This window comes from Sylvia atricapilla, chromosome 16 (genome assembly GCF_009819655.1).
Source record: "Sylvia atricapilla isolate bSylAtr1 chromosome 16, bSylAtr1.pri, whole genome shotgun sequence".
Taxonomy (NCBI): Eukaryota; Metazoa; Chordata; class Aves; order Passeriformes; family Sylviidae; genus Sylvia; species Sylvia atricapilla.
This window is the reverse complement of record NC_089155.1, coordinates 7,451,127-7,467,483: the sequence shown is the minus strand read 5'-3', so window position 1 is coordinate 7,467,483 and position 16,357 is coordinate 7,451,127. Positions and strand designations below refer to the sequence as shown.

Sequence of the window (16,357 nt, the reverse complement as noted above, 5' to 3'; positions counted from 1 at the left end):
GGCCCGCCCGGGTGTGACCGGAGGAACCGGGAGGTTCATAACTATCCGAGCGCCTGCCGCCTCGGCGCCCTCACCAAACATGGCGGCCGCAGCGTCGTGCCCGCCCTCCATGCAAAGGCCGCTGCCCTCAGCAAAGATGGCGGTCCGGACCGCCCCTTCTCCGGCCGGCATCGCGGGGCCGGAGACCCGCTGGGGACCGAAGCGGAGACCCCCGGCACACCCTGCCCGGCAGGAGGGCTGGCCTGATCCGAGGCTAAGCTGGGCCCGGCGCTGGCTGCGCGGAGCGCGGTCGCCCAGCGCGGTGCTGCCCGGCCGCCGCGGTCGCCATGGCGATCGGCCCCGCAGCCAACCGCGCACCGCTTCCGGTGACGTCAGCGCCGACACGTGGATCCAAGATGGCGGCGTCGGCGGCGATGGTGAGTGCGGCGGGGCCCGGCGCGGCCCCGCGTCCCGCCCCCTGTCCTCTGGCCCGGCTTGGCGGGCGCCCCGGCGCGAGGCTCGGTGCGGAGGCTCCGGTCTGGCCTGCACCGCGCTGGGAGGGATGCGGGCTCGGTCTCTGGCCAGAGGAGGCACCCCGGTCCCGCCCGGGGCCTTGCAGCTGCCCCGCGTCTCCCGGCGGTGTCACCTGTGGAGGGCAGAGCTCGGGCCGCCGCTCGGTGCGCGGGAGCCCAGCGAGTTCCTGTCCCGCTTGCCCCGCTGCCCTGCGCTCCCTGGGCAGCAAAGTTGGCTCCCTTTCCGCGGTTCCCTGTTGTCTGAGCAGGAGGGGCTGAGCGAGGGATCGCAGCGGGGTGGGTTCTGGGGAGCACCGGCACTTCCTTTTGCCTTCCCTTCCGAGGTGTCAGCCTGGGCCCGGTGCTGGTGCCAAGCACGGAGTCTGCTGCTCTGTGTGTGGTTTTCACAAACGTTTGGTGGTGGTTGTCGCGTCCGACTCTGAGCGGCGGCTTTGCCTTCCCGCGTTCTAGCATCCCTGTTATTACTATTGAATTATTCCTGGAATCCTCGGAAAACTGAAGGTGTTCCTGGCGAGCATCAGTGCTACCTTACAGAGGAGAAAACGAGCTGCTGAGACATTAGTTACCTGCCTTGAAGTCTTGTAGGAATGAAACGGATTTCCTCCTTGCTTTCACAGGAGGATATTTTTGTGGCAATGCATTGCAGGAATAGTGGCATGGATAACGGATGTGTGCTGATACAAAGGTCGCTGCTGGCTGGGCTGTGAGGTGACTCACGAAATGACTGGGAAGGGATTGGGAGAGCCGAGGTTTTACTTTAATTTGCTTTAAGCATCTTCATACCCTGCTGGCTTTCCCCCAGGCAGGGAGGAGGAAGTGCTCAGCTGGCTTTGAGAGCTGGGAATGGTTCTACTGGGAATTTCCTCGTGGCTCTCTGTTGTGTGAAGGGCAGAGAAGGCTGCCAGCAGCTCTCGTGGTGTCAGAGGAGCTCTGAAGTCAATGTGAATGCAGTGTTTGTCTCCTTCTGAAGGGCTCTCGGTGGCCCCTCCACTGCAGGGTGACCAGAGCAGGGATATAATAAAGATGAGTTTATCCAAACAGTTGTCAGGATCATCCAAGGAGGCAGCCCTTTGAAAAGGGGACTAGTGTCAGGCTGCCATTAGCACTGTTCTGTCATCTAGTTTGCCTGAGGGCAGAATGAAGGTTGCATGTGTGAGAGAGCTTGTTTCTTTTCCCTGCCACAGAGTAGTGAGTTGTGTGTTTCCTCCCTTTCTGTTACCATATTTAAAAAGTTTCAGTGAGTGAAATGGAATAGGAGAGCTGTGTGACTCCATTTGGACAAATGGCTCTGCACAGGTCGTTTTCTCTGTTTTTCTTCAAAGCTGTCTTTGAAAGGTAGTAGCTCCTGATTATGTCTCTTGGACATCCCTCTTGCTCTTCTCTGCCAAAGAGAGATGAGACAATTCACGATATCCATCACTGTCACTTCCTGCTTCGTTTTTGTCTCTTTGAACAAATACTGTGTTCTGTTCTTCAGTTCCTGTGTGATTTGTGAAACTCTTAAGACGTAAACCAGCTCTGGTACAGCACCAGCTCAATTCAGATGCTTGAAATTGCTGCTGCTTGAGGGTTTCTTCAAGTTGTTGGCAGTAACGTGGGCAGGGATGTCCTGGGTGCACGTTGCCAGGCCATGGACCCTCTGGAGCACGTTAGAGCTGTTGCAGAGGGCCTCAGGGAACAGCTGCTGTTTCCCCTTTCCCTTAAATAAATGCTGGAATTCAGACTCTGGCAGTGGTAGCCAGAGGGACCATGAGCCCTAGAGAGGGACAAGTGTGGTAATAACTGGATGTTTTAGGGCCTCATCATGCTGGGTCAGACTGGGATTTAGAGAACAAGTCCTCTGTTTTGGCAGTGTGGTTTGTGAACCTTCTGTGAATTCACAGAGAGTGGCAATGTTGTTATAAGTCTTTCTGAATGGGATGAGCCTGGGGTTGTCTGCAAACCCCAAGACTCGTGATAATTGTCCAGTAGCGCCTTCTTGGAGAGGGTTTGTGTGTGAACTTTTGATCTGAGGGACAGGAATGGGCGATTGTGCTTCTGCAGTTACTTCTTTTATTTAGATCATATTCTCCTAAGAAAGTGTGTCTCTGCCTGTTTGCATATAGGAAATAATCAGGCTTAAGCAATTTGAACTATTTTTGCTTACTTGCAGTTGAGTTTTTCTCAGTCTGGGGTTGTGCATATTTGTTGTGCTACTTGTTGCACCATTACACCATTTCCTGGCACCTCAGATGCAAGATTGTAATTTGAGGGGGTTTTGTGCATGTTTTTGAAATGTAAATAATTGGAAAAGGCTGTGAAGTTGTGTGTCCTGTTTGCTGGAAGTCTGGGCCTTGCCAGGGCTCTGTGACTGCACCAAAACAGAACTCCCTCCTGGAAGTTCTGACCTGGCACAGGAGAGAACTCAGCTTGCAGGCATCCCCTGTGTGAGATAATCACCTGGCTGTGAGTTACACAGATATTTTGGGTGGTGTCCATGTGCTGTTTCTAAGCTGCTGCCTTCATTTGGAGAAGATGAAGAACATTTGTCAGTACAAGAGCAAAGGTCCTGATGAGAAAGGCACCTGGCTTCAGCTTCCCTGTGCTCTGCCAGCTCAGGAACCTGCACTGGGCATTTCCTTCTTATTTCACTTCCAAAGCTTCTCCCACCTGTTGCATAGCAGCTTTCCCATTTCTTGCTACCAACTGTTTTTTCCTGGCAAGGCTTTACAGAGTCACCCTCTTGTCTTTCCTGTTGCCTGGTGCTGCCTGAGTCATCATCATCTGTGTGCAAAGACAGCCGAATTTCTGCCAAAATTGTCATCAGACATTTCATCTTCTGCATGCTCATGTGTCTCCTGAGTGTCTGCCAAAGTTCTGTCCTGGTCTTGTCACCTCCCAGCCTGCTGGGGCACAGGTGGCAGTGGCGTGGTTTTGGGTTTTGAGTAACATTGTGTAGGTCTGTCACTTCAGTGACAAGGTAAGGGCTGCAGGTTGCTGGCTGCTCTGGAGTGCAGGATGGGACAAGAGTGCAGATTCCTTCCAGTGCTTCCCCTGGAGCCCTTTTCCTACTCTGTGGAGAGCCACTGAGCACTTCCTTTAAAGACTGGAAAGGCAAAATTTAGTGTAGCACAAAAAATAAGCCCCATGTTGCCTGAAGGCAGATCAGTATTGAAGGTCAGGCACTTTTAACAAGAGTGTTTCCAAGCTGAGGCTTTATGCCTGCTCCAAGTGTATTTGGCTGTGCTTAGAATAGATCTGAAAATCCCCTTTGTAAGCAAAAAAAATCACAGTCACAGAATGGTTTGGGTTGGCAGGGTCCTTAAAGCTCATCTCGTTCCACCCCACTGCCATGGGCAGGGACACCCTTCTCTATCTCAGCGTGCTCCAAACTCCAGCTTAGTCTTGAACAATTCCAGGGATGGGGCAGTCACAGCTTCTCTGGACAGCCTATGCCAGTGCCTCTCCATCCTCACAGGGAAGAAGTTCTTCCTAACATACAGTCTAACCCTGCTCTGTCAGTTTAAAGCTGTTCCCCCTTGTCCTGTACTCCATGGTCTTTTAAATAGTCTCTCAATTTTTCTTGTATGCTCCCTTCAGGTACTAGAAGCCCACATGTATCTGATGATTCAGTATTTGTATTTTCTGTAGGTGCCTAGCATTGGCATCTTAAATACATTTTAGACTTTCAACCCCCTGATATTTCTGCCTTTTTTTTTTTTTTTTTTTTTTAATCCTGCTCAGTTCCATTAATTCTGGATACTCTGGTTTGCCCTCACAGGTGTCTGAGCCAAACATACTTTCCTTGCCTTAGAATGAGACAGGAGGAAGGTGATGAAGAAGAAGGGTTATGGGCACAATAAACACAATTATTTCGATTTTTTTCCCCCCAACCTGAGGATGGTTCCCCATGACAGAGCTGCTGTTTGTCCATACCTGGCCTGTGGGGTGTTCCCTCTGGTGCTGTCAGACTGACTGATGGTGCTGAGGACACACAGGGACAGCAGGGATTTTGTTTCTTATGTCTGCAGCATTAGCTCAAGAGTTGTCTCAAACTGAAGCAGGTTTTGTGTGGTTTTCTGGTGGTGCCATACACACAGGGCGTTCAGGAGAAGGGACTGAAGCTAGTAATGCTGTAAGATTATACCAGAGCTGATGTCCTAATCCAGGCAAGCTGCTGCTGGCTAATACTCATTAAAGCTCAATTTTGATTTCACAGCCTTCCTGCCCATGCTCGGGCTGGGTTACCTGAGGTAACAGCAGGGGCTGAGGAGGCAGCAAGGTGTGTTAAATAAAAGATTTGCTGCACCTATGTTGGGGTCTGGGTTCTCCTGGCATCCCCATGGAGCTGATTGAGCCTTTTAGCCTGACTTGTCACCCTGCTCCCTAAAAAAGAGGTGAAAGGGTTTTTGCCATGTTACTGAGCTGTGTTGTGGCCTGGAGGGGTGAGGAAAGCAGAGTGGAGCAGGAGGGAGTGGTGATGTGACCGTCCCTTTGGGTGCAGTTACTGGTGTCACACCTGATTCCACTGTAACTACTCTTCTGCAAGTCGTGGCCTGTGAGCCTCCATCTGTGGTCAGCTCCAGGGTAACTGCTGCTGTGCAGAGCTGACACACATCCACTGCCAGGGCTGCAGCCCTCTTCACTGCTGATCCATGGAGTTTTCTAACACAGGCAGGGAGGCAGGCAGAAAAGTAAAGTAATGGCCTGCTTGATGCCTCATGGTGCAGATAAAAATGGCATTTTTCTTGTGGTTGAGCAAAGCCAGAGTTTTCCTAATTGCAGATGAAGAGGCAGAGACATGCTGAGTGGAAAGTGACTTGATGAGGGTCACAAAACAAAGCTAAGAACAGGTTTTGTGAATTAAATTCCTGTTTAATCACCTGACTGCGCATCCTTTCTAATGTCTGGGACGAGCATTTCCAGTCTTGTTGCCCACCCCTAACGTTGTTCCAGTGTTTCTGTTGTGTTTTACTGTTCCTTTTCCTTTTTGCAGGAAAGGCTGAGATATGTGCTGGGCTTGCTGTTGTTGCTACACAGCACAGACTCGTTCTACGTACCCGGGGTGGCTCCCATCAACTTCCACCGCAATGATCCCGTAGAAATAAAGGTAGGATAAACTCACTGCTGTTAGTCTGTTTGGTTTGAGGGTTTTTTGTCTTTTGGGTTCTTTCCTTTTCATACCATAGCAGCTAAGAGAGGCTGAAAAGTTAAATTTGGGGATCCTGATGCTAAATTTTTGGGTTCAGATATTTTCTGTCTCACAACATTTGGGTCCCAACACGATTCCTGTTCTTGCTCCTGATCTCTTCCACCAAATTCCTTTAACAGTTGCACCTAAGTCCTCAAGATGTTGCTCTGTTTGGGAAAAGGGTCCCTTTCTCACTGTGGCTTTGAAGTGAATTTAATTTCTCCAACATTATGCTGACTCTAAAAGTGCTTATGCAGAGTGTGCCTTTGAGTAGAAGGTGAATGGTGGAATAAGGTCTGAATCAGATCTTCTCAATGCCTAGTTTGCTCATGTTGTGCCTTTAGGGAAGTTCATGAGAACACTTCCCAAGTGGAGGTGTTTGTCCTTGAGCCTTGCAGATCTTTCAGCCCAGCCTTGCTGAGAGCTGTTCCTGTGCAGCGTTGCTGGTACTCAATGACAGAGCTGCTGCACCTATCCACGAGGAAGCCAGGCTTTGCTTTCAGACATCAGTGATTTATAGCCCATTTCATTTATTTTTCTGAAGCTGTGGCCTCTGTCTCAGCAAATCCAGCACCCTTGGGGCTGCTGAGGTTGGCTGCTCCCACGTGAAGCACGGCACAGTTTTCTCTTTGGCCACAAACTGCCAGACGCAGGCTATTTTTAAGCAAATGAGACTTGCCTGTGGCTACAGTAAGCTTCCCAGAAGAAGAGGGTTTTGGAATGGCTGTTCTCAAAGGGATTTCAGGATCCAAATGCTTCCTCAAGTGCTTAGGCAAGTCAGTGTGTTTGCCAGCACTCTTCCAATAAACAAGCTTGGCTGTGTTACAAAACACTTCTGTTTTTCAGGGCAACTGTGGTCTTGGCTGTTGTGGTATGTCTCTGCACTTCCCTTGTACCCTGTGATTTGTGGAAACACTCCAGGAATGTTTGTGGTTGGTCACCTTGTCTTCCCAGACTGATGGCTCTCTGGCTTTCCTTGCAGAGATTAAAATTGCTGAACTCTTCATAGCACTGGAGGCCAGACCTCTAGGTCCAGTGGGATATGAATTTTTGGTTGAGGAAATTTTATATGAAATGTGATTCTTAAATCTTTTTTGAGCTCTTTGTTGTTTCTTAGGACTCCACTGAGACATGAATTTGTGAACCCACCATGTTTGTTCTATGAGTGTTTCTCTGTGAATGAGTTGCTACTGCAAGTCTCTCAGGAACATCTGTCTCTTTTACTATTTTTAATACAAGTAGTAGTAGTATCTTTACTACTACACTACTACTTAAAGTGAGCTTTATGGAAGATGTCTTGAAGTGAGCATCAGCTTCTGGATGATGCTGAGAGGACAGAAAATTATCTGAAGTTTTCTCCTGGGGATAATCCTTCCATTCTTCCTGCAGGCTGTGAAGCTGACGAGCTCCCGGACCCAGCTGCCATATGAGTATTACTCACTGCCCTTCTGCCAGCCCAGCAAGATCACGTACAAGGCTGAGAACCTTGGTGTGTACCTGTCACACAGTGTGGGGGGTGTTAACAGGGGTAAAAGCAATTGCAAGTGTCACATCTGCTGAGCTGAGAGAACCTGCTGCCTTTGATTCACTGTGTGCTGGCTGTCTACAAACAGCAGTGTCTGTGTGCTGGACAGAGGAAGTGCTTGTCCTGAAGGAGAGTGTGTAGCCTGCTTCATAAGCAGTGCTTGATACTTCCAAGAAAGTAGCTATATACTGACTTGCAATCTTATCCTTGCACCTGGGGTAGCAAAGGAGACTTGCTGTGGTCCGTGCAGCTGCACAGTGCCTGGCAGCAGGATCAGCAGCAGAAAGCCTGGCAGTCTCCAGCCCTGCCCATGTTTTCCTGTTTTCCAGGTGAGGTTCTTCGAGGGGACCGAATTGTAAATACACCTTTCCAGGTCTCCATGAATGTAGAGAAGAAATGTGAAGTTCTGTGCAACTTTCCCAACAAGCCAGTCACTCTGACAGTGGAGCAGAGCAAGCTCATCGCCGAGCGCATCAGGGAGGATTACTATGTCCACCTGTGAGTCACCTCGAGCATGGATTTGTGTCAGGGGGAATTTGGTGCTGGCACAAATTTGATCTGAAATCTGTTTTCAGCATCGCTGATAACCTCCCTGTGGCAACACGGCTGGAGTTTTATTCCAATCGTGAGGAAGAGGAGAAGAAGAAGGAGAAGGATGTGCAGTTCGAGCATGGATATAGGCTTGGGTTTATGGACGGTAACAAGGTAGAGAATGGAGGTGCTGTGTGAGGGTGCCTGGAGGAAATCTGGGTGTCTGTTAGAGGCCTGCCAGAGAGTATCAGAATTGGGAATGCAACCAAAAGGTTTTATTAATAATGGAAATATGAGAGAGGGGTCTCTTGTGGGCAGAAGAGGGTGGGTGCTGGAAAGCTAGGAGTCCTTGCTTTTATTCACTGTGTAACTTTGGACAGGCTCAGGCAGTGGGTTCCCCTCAGCAGAGTGAAGGCACTGTGCCCCCAAGACTGGCTGATCTCTGATGTTGGAGTCTTTAGTTTTCCCTCACTGAAGCTGTTTTCTGCAGTTGTTGCTTCTCAGCTTTGCCGCTTCCTCCCATGGGGTGCTGATGTTTTATTTTATGTCACTGTTTCAGTTCTACCTGCACAACCACCTCTCCTTCATCCTTTACTACCACAGAGAGGATGTGGAGGAGAGCCAGGAGCACACCTACAGGGTGGTGCGCTTTGAGGTGATTCCCCAAAGCATTAAACTAGAAGGTAAGAGATTCCTGAGGAGGGGAGCAAGGGGGAAGAATCTCCTGTACGGACAAAAGTTGGATGCCACTGATGTATCAGTGTGCCAGTTGTTGCTTCACAGGGCACAGAAATGAATCTAAATTACAAGAATAATAAGCTGCTTTGTTATTAAGGAAGTACCAGCAATAGAGATGTACCCATGTATTGCAGTCCATGGAAAATCAATTCCTGTAAAAAGATATGAGTTTGAGGTTTTGAGGTTGGATTTTTTTTTGCACTGTGTCATCTGTTATGAGGCATGTCTGGCATTTTAGCTCTTGCTGTGGCACAGATCTCCCTGACTGGGACACTCTGTGCTGGTTCAGGGACACACAGGATGTTTGGAACTGTTCTGGGGGATTGAAACTTAAAAATAATGGTTAGGGGAAAACACTCCTACCTCAGTGAGCCCAATGGAAGAGGGTGTCTAGAAGGGCAGTTACTCATGGTGTGGATCACCCCCCACAGCTCCCCTCTGGCAGGGCAGGCAGTGCTGCAGAGGGCTTGTTCCTCACTGTATCACATGGAATGGAAGATTTGTTCATGGTCTAGATTCTTGGCTTCAGAACCTCTGGCTTTTATCCTTCCAGTTAAGGAGAGCCCTGTGCATAGCTTTCCTGAAAGTTTGTTAATGATGCTCCACTGCTGGTCAGGAGAATAGTTTTGCAAACTGCAGAGCAGGTGAGCAAGGAGCGAGTGCTTCCCCACCTGGAATAACTGCAGCCCAATGCCCTCAGGGTGATGCTCCATGGGAGAGGTGGTGTCTGAGGGAAGGGCTCACCATGTGCCATGCTTTCCTTACAGACTTGAAGGCTGATGAGAAGAGCATGTGCACCCTGCCCGAAGCCACGGGCTCTGCCCCTCAGGAAATAGATCCTACTAAAGAGAACCAGTTGCTCTTCACCTACTCTGTGCACTGGGAGGTGAGGCAGTTCTGGGGAGCAGGCTGGCAGTGATGCTCCAAGTGTCTATCACTGGGGTAGTGGAAGAGATTGGGAATGTGCTGGTGTGAGAAGAACTCTCCTGTTCTTTCAGGAAAGTGACATTAAGTGGGCTTCTCGCTGGGACACCTACCTGACCATGAGTGACGTGCAGATCCACTGGTTTTCTATCATTAACTCGGTTGTGGTCGTCTTTTTCCTTTCAGGTGAGTGGATGTGTGGGGAGAGGAAGGCTTTACCATTATCTGCAGAGAATTTTCTTTAAGCCTTAGCTGCAGGTGGCTTGAGGAGGATGTGGCCACCTTTGAACCTGATCGGAAGGAGCAGGAAACCAATTTAAAGCCTCCCAGTTCAAACAATGACCTGTGGAGTCAGGCAGTTACCAGCTTTTCTCTTACTGGGGTCATTGAGGGAGTAGAAAAACCCACAAGAAAGCCACAATGCCCCATTTCTGCTGGAATTCTGCCTTCCCTGCTCCTTGGGGTTTTGTTTCTGTCTTTGCTGATGACTCAGGACCACTTCTCCACACAGAACAGTGTGTTGGTAGTTGCACAGCATGAGAGCAGCACAGCCATGTGGGAGCCTCTGAGCTGAACTCTGTGCTTGTTTTCAGGGATTCTCAGCATGATCATCATCCGGACTCTGCGGAAGGACATTGCCAACTACAACAAAGAAGATGACATTGTATGTGTGTGTTCCTTGGGCTGGGATTAGTGGGAGGGGAGCACAGGCCAGGAGGGATCCACTGTGCAGACTTGGGTGTATTGTCTCTTCCCTTGCCCCTGTTTTCCTTCAAGCCCTGGCCATGGGAGGGGCAGTTGTTTTGTACTGTCACACACCATTTTTTACCTGAACAATGACATACCAGTTCAGATGTCTTCAGACCTAAACAGTGGCTGCAGACAGCTCTGTAAATGTGTGCCCTGGCACTGACAACTGAGGTCTCAGCTGTTTTTAGCACAAGAGGAAAGAAGTATCTTGGCCAGAGTGATAAAATTGAGTAGAAAAACTGAATCCAGGGTAGTTAACCTCTTGAGCTGGCTGTGGTGGGACCTTAATTTCCACTGGCATATCACATCTAAATAACCTCCTTTTTCTGTTGTTGCTGTAGGAAGATACCATGGAGGAATCTGGTTGGAAACTTGTGCATGGAGATGTCTTCAGGCCTCCACAGTACCCTATGATCCTCAGCTCTCTCCTGGGTTCTGGAATTCAGCTCTTCTGTATGATCCTGATTGTCATCTGTAAGTGGCACGTGTTGCACGGGGTGGCTGTAACACGAATGATGCTCGAAGGTGTTTCACTTCACCCTGTGCTCACCTTAGCTGGAGTGAGGCCCATGAAGCTGCTTCCTGTTGCCCTCAGCCTGGGCTCAGCAGTGGATGACATTGCCCAGCTGAAGGCAGCTTTGTGTGCTTGAATTTCCTTTGCCAAGCTGATAGTGGGCCGGGAGACTTTTGCACAGGTGTGCCTTGCCTGCTGAGCTGCACCTGCTCCCGTCCCTGGGGAAGCTGAGGCTGAGGCATGGTCTGTAGCTGAGATCAAAGCTGTGCCTTCCTCTCTGGCCGGTGCTGGAGGCAGTGGATGCATTGTGCTGTGAAGGAAATCAGGCCTGTGCAGAGATTGCAGGCAGCTGTGGGTTGCAGAGGCCCCTGTCCTCCAGCTGCTGCAGCACATGTCCCTCAGAGCTGCTGTTCCTTGTCCTGTTTCCCTCTGCAGTTGTTGCTATGCTGGGGATGCTGTCGCCTTCGAGCCGGGGCGCACTGATGACAACTGCCTGCTTCCTCTTCATGTTCATGGGGTAGGTGCCTCCACGGCTTTCCCCTCGTGCTGTCCTGCCTCTCCTCAGCAACAACAGCTCATTTTCATTGTCTTGGCTTGTTTCTGTCCAGGGTTTTTGGTGGATTCTTTGCTGGCCGCTTGTACCGGACTCTGAAAGGTCATCGATGGAAGAAGGGAGCTTTTTGTGTGAGTCTTGGATGTTCTGTGTTGTTTATCCAGGTTTGCTGATGGCAAGATCTGTTGTTAAGCTCCACACATTTGTAGTAGCTGGACACAGTCTGGCTGTGCTGCACATTTGCTGTGGGTTGAGTCCTTGTAGCTGTACAGAAAAGGCGCTGCCAGAGCATGTATAGCAAAGAGGATTGTCCAGGATCTTCCCCACAGCCTAGCTCTATGTCCTTGTCCTGTAGCAAAAGGGACACTTCCACCTTGTGTGCCTTGTAGCAGGAATGGACTCATTCCATAGGAACATCTGGCTGATGAGTGAGGCGCTCTCTCTTAGACTGTGGTTCCTCTTACAGACAGCAACCTTGTACCCAGGCGTCGTCTTTGGCATCTGCTTTGTCCTCAACTGCTTCATCTGGGGGAAACACTCCTCTGGTGCGGTAGGTGCCACCCTCAGCCTGGGACCTGCTGGGTGGGAGAGGTCACTGGGCTGATGGGGACTCATTTGGCTTCCCAGATCTTTCCAAGGGGGTGACTGGAGGGTTGGCTTAGCCAATGACATCAGTTCCCAGGGCAGGAGAGCTGTCAGCCTCACTTCTGTGGCTCTTGGTGTGATTCCAGGTGCCTTTCCCTACCATGGTGGCCTTGCTGTGCATGTGGTTTGGGATCTCCTTGCCCTTGGTCTACCTGGGTTACTACTTTGGATTTCGCAAGCAGCCGTATGACAATCCTGTACGGACAAATCAGATTCCCAGGCAGATCCCGGAGCAGAGGTGGTATATGAACAAATTTGTGGGGTGAGTGATGAGTGTCTGGGGAATATGGTGAGTTAAGCCCCCTCCTCTTTGTACCCTTCGGTTGCTGAGTGTCACCTTCTGCTGCTCTCTGGTCATGGACAGATGGCATATTGGGTTCCTTGGGATCACATCGATAATTTGGATGTGGTATGAGGGGTACTTGTAACCATGGTACATGCTCAACAGTGGGAGCAGCTGTGCCATTGCTTGTGAAATTTAGTAATCTGGAAATGTAGAGCCTTTGCTTGGAGTTTTCTGTGTAGTTACAAGGAATTTTTAATGTCCAGACAGTTAGATTATGCTGCTTATGGTTTTTGTTTCTGCCCTGTAGGATCCTCATGGCTGGTATTCTGCCTTTTGGAGCCATGTTCATAGAGCTGTTCTTCATTTTCAGTGTAAGCATTTAAGCCACTTTCTTCCTCAATAGGGTTCCTTTCATGCCAAAGCTTTTCAAAGGGAGGAGGCTTCCACTGGAGCAGTCTCCTATTCCTGTATTCTCTGAAGGGGGTAGCTGGTTTCTTCCAGGCCGTTCAACAGTTTCCAGAGAGAGCTATGGGACTCTCCTGGTGGTTTGAAGGATTGTGGTAAAGACAAAATTTAATGTAACATTACATCAAGGAGGGGTTCCACTGCTACCCATTTTACACCTTGCATGGATGGAGAAGAATTTGCTGTTCCATTGCTTGGGAGATGGGGGGGAATGGACAAGCTACCTCAGAGCTGTCCTATTACACACTATTGCAACCTGAATCCTCTGAGGTGACATTGTGAAATGTATTAGATCTGTGGTTTCATCTATGTGAGGCTGAGGGGCTCCTCATTTCCTCTGGCTGGCTGCCAGAAGTTAGTCCCACGTTCAGTGATTGATCACAATAACTTGGAAACAAATTCCTGCTATGTGTTTATTTCAGGCAATCTGGGAGAACCAGTTCTATTACCTTTTTGGCTTCCTCTTCCTGGTGTTTATAATTCTGGTGGTATCCTGCTCCCAGATCAGCATTGTCATGGTTTATTTCCAGCTGTGTGCCGAGGTGAGATTTCCATGTTTTTGATTTGGGTAGCTGAGGGTACTTGCTGCTGGAAAAGCACAGATCACATTATTGCTGCTGCTCAACAAAGATTAGTTTGGCCCAGCTTCACAGGTGTGATTGTCCCCAATGTCTCTTCACTCTAAAGGGAATTAAAGCTCCTTGATAATCTCTTAGGCTGGGAACTATGGTTTCATACCAGGAATTTTTCTGGGCACAGGGTGTTTTGAGCTGTTCCCAAACTGTTCCATTCCATCCACATACAGAACAAAACACAGGGCCAAAGGTGAGCCATGTCCTTGGGCAGCAGGTGCTTTGAGCCTGACTGTCAGCATTACATCTCTTGGTTTGGAAACACTTTTGTGACAAAAAAGCTCCCCAGTTTCAAATTGTGGATTTCCTTTGAAGGAAGATGGGTGGTGTTCTCCCTGTCCTGGAATGGTCACAGCTTCCCTGAGGCTGTGAAGAAAGTCAGGGGGATAATGAGGCTCTTTATCCTGTCAGGATTACCGCTGGTGGTGGAGAACCTTCCTGGTGTCTGGAGGATCTGCCTTCTATGTGCTGATCTATGCTGTCTTCTACTTTGTGAACAAGGTATTCCTCCTGGGTGAAAGTGCCGTGGTTTTGGGGGTGACTCTGGGGTTTGGGAAAGGAAATGGTGGGCTTGCTGAGTCCCAGTCTGCCCATGCCAGCCCAAGACATTGCTGACAGCCCTTCCAGAAAGGAAGAGGCGTGTGCCCCAGGACTTGTGCAGAGCAACATTCCTTGACCCCACCTCAAACAGGATCTCACTTCAGCTGCACAAAAATGAAAGCTTCCCTCCCTTTGCCAGAGCTCCTTTTGCAGAGGGCAGTGGCTGGTTTCTCACCTCTATGTGTGTTATTTTGCTGACTTTTTTTTTCATCCACTTCTGTTTCAGCTGGATATTGTTGAGTTCATTCCCTCCTTACTGTACTTTGGCTACACTGCCCTCATGGTCCTGTCCTTCTGGCTCCTGACGGGCACCATTGGCTTCTACGCGGCGTACATGTTCGTGCGCAAGATCTACGCCGCCGTGAAAATTGACTGAAGCTGGAGTCCCCCAGCAGGAATCAGACACCTCTGAACACACGTGTCCTCCCGGGAGGGACAGGGACATCTTCTCCCAGCTCTTTTTAAGGAAACAAACATCCGGTGGGAGAGTCACAAGAGAAATAATTAACTCCTCGATTTGGAATGTAACTTTGGCACAGTGTACATGGATTCTGGGCTACTTCTGCGGGGAAAAGGGGTCTGTAGATACCTTACATTTTAACTTTATTATCCTGTTCCATATTTGAGGGAGTTTTTTAGCAGAGAAATATCCCTCTGTATAAGTAAACCCCCTTTTTGCTAATCCATCCTTTTTTTATGTTGATGATGAACGGATTTGAGACAGCAGTGGAAACACTTGTGAAAACGTTTTCTTCCAGCCCCTGGGGTGCTCTAGGATTCAGGGAGACTCTTCAGACAAGTATCAGACTGGTTTTTTCTCCTGCCTTCGTGTCTGCACAGAAGAGGGAGCTTGACTATGGCAGAATAACCGGAGCCTAAAGGCTCACCCAGCGGGAGTCCGGCGCACTCCGATCACCGAAGTCCCGGCTTCGGCTTGTTTACAATTTGCTGGAGGTGCCATTCAGAGCCTGGGAAGAGCAATTTCACCCTGAGAGAGTTTGAGCAACCTTCAGCATCACTTCTGCCTCCCTCCAGCCTCGGACAGCACAGGCCGCTGTGGGAGGGTGGGATTGCCTCTCCTTCAGAAGGCAGGACAAAACGTCCTGGTGGAAGTGACGTGGTTGTGCTGGAATACAGGACTGGAAGGATGTGTGAGGTAACTACAAGAGTTTGTTCTGTCAGTAGCTCTGCTCTGGATGAGTGAGGAATCAGGGCAGGCTCCTTCCTGGGAATGCCACTGGGATCCTGCAGGAGATGGCTGTGGTGCCGTGGCGTTAGTGCCAAGTGATCTGAGGCAGTGTTGGGCCCGGGGGCTGTGCGGGCCATGCTGAAGGGGCTGGCACAGGCAGGTGGCCCCATGAGCTGTCCCATGGCTGGGAGTGGGGCTCTCTCACTGGCCCTGTGCTCCAGCTGCCCTTGCTGCTCTCTGCTCCTCCTCTGAAATTCTCTACCTCCAGGGAACAGGAAAAGTGTACACCCCATAGCTGTGTTTTGTTCTTCTCCACAAGAAACAGTCCAAGCTCTCCTGGGTAGCTGACATGGGCTCTTTTCCCATGGCTTGATGCCTGAACCAGCCCGTGGGAAGCTCTTTTTAAAAGAGGTTAAAGTTGGGTTGTGTTGTTTTGGGTTTTTTTTGGTCACTTCAGTGATGTTTATCAGTAAAAGGGTTCCACGTTGCAGTGAAGGCTCTCTCCATCCCCAGACTCATGGATTCAGCCAAGACTACAGAGGAGAGGTTTTTAAGTGAGATCTATGAAATTTGTTTTCTTGGAGTAAGGTCTTCCAATGAGGTCACATCATTCTAACCCAAAACTGTCCAAAAGCCCTCCTTGCTCCCAGGGAGGGCTTTGGGACCTTACTAAACCCCAACTGCTGTAAGTTTCCACCAGGTCCGTGCAAGGGCCTGTGTCCCTTCCCATTGGCCCTGCCTGTCATGCCAAAGTCTAATCAGCCAGGAATCATGGATGGAAAAAGGGAGGAGGGGATGTGTGAGCCAACTGTGCTGTGGAGTCCTGTGTCAATTCTGATTTGAGGTCCCTCTCTGAGATTTTCGTTGATTTTTTTTTTTTCCTTTTCTTCTGCCCCTGCCCCAGTGGAGAGGCTCAGCCAGCATTGATTTCTCTCCCTTCCCTGAAGTGTTTTCTCTGTATTCTTTGTAATTTTTAATTAATGTATGTATTCTTTGTGTCCTATTGTAAATAAATCTGCCATTGTCCTGTCATCCTACTCTCTTGGGTTCTCCTAAGCCACTTCTGGAGAATTTCTTTTTGTAACACTTGGCCTGTTCAATACCCATGTGGTCTGTGATGTGTGGCTTCAGCCAGAAGCTGAGCTTGGAATACTCTGGTTTTCTTTGTAATATTTTTCTCCTGGTAAACTAAGTTTCTCCCAGTGTGGCATACCCTGAATGCTGCCATATATTGTAATGATGCCACCAGTTGAGGCATTTGGATCTGCTGATGCTGTGCTGCTGGGTAAGATCACTTGAGCAACCTGTGTCTTGTGTGAGACA

At 49.6% G+C, this 16,357-nt stretch overlaps 1 protein-coding gene across 2 annotated transcripts; it reads left to right on the top strand.

Annotated features, from left to right (window-relative positions):
- The first annotated feature begins 295 nt into the window (after positions 1 to 295).
- Positions 296 to 16,066, top strand: TM9SF4 (transmembrane 9 superfamily member 4). Of its 2 annotated transcripts, XR_010744852.1 has the most exons (19): positions 296 to 416; positions 5,488 to 5,601; positions 7,072 to 7,171; positions 7,537 to 7,705; positions 7,783 to 7,912; positions 8,298 to 8,421; positions 9,244 to 9,362; positions 9,475 to 9,586; positions 9,994 to 10,064; positions 10,492 to 10,624; positions 11,100 to 11,181; positions 11,273 to 11,348; positions 11,684 to 11,767; positions 11,949 to 12,124; positions 12,456 to 12,519; positions 13,036 to 13,155; positions 13,657 to 13,746; positions 14,072 to 14,422; positions 14,604 to 16,066. XR_010744852.1 is itself a non-coding variant. In XM_066330727.1 (18 exons), the coding sequence occupies exons 1-18, from the start codon at positions 327 to 329 to the stop codon at positions 14,219 to 14,221; spliced, it is 2,004 nt and encodes a 667-aa protein (XP_066186824.1). In that variant the 5' UTR covers positions 296 to 326; the 3' UTR covers positions 14,222 to 16,066. The 2 variants fall into 2 exon arrangements, 1 of the variants encoding a protein (XP_066186824.1); XM_066330727.1 differs by having other exon boundaries at positions 14,072 to 16,066.
- The last annotated feature ends 291 nt before the right edge of the window (positions 16,067 to 16,357 follow it).

Coding starts and splice junctions, on each gene's coding strand:
- TM9SF4 (XM_066330727.1), top strand. CDS start 327: ATGGCGATCGGCCCCGCAGCCAACCGCGCACCGCTTCCGGTGACGTCA. Junction 7,172..7,536: donor GTACAAGGCTGAGAACCTTG/GTGTGTACCTGT, acceptor CCTGTTTTCCAG/GTGAGGTTCTTCGAGGGGAC. Junction 7,913..8,297: donor GGTTTATGGACGGTAACAAG/GTAGAGAATGGA, acceptor TCACTGTTTCAG/TTCTACCTGCACAACCACCT.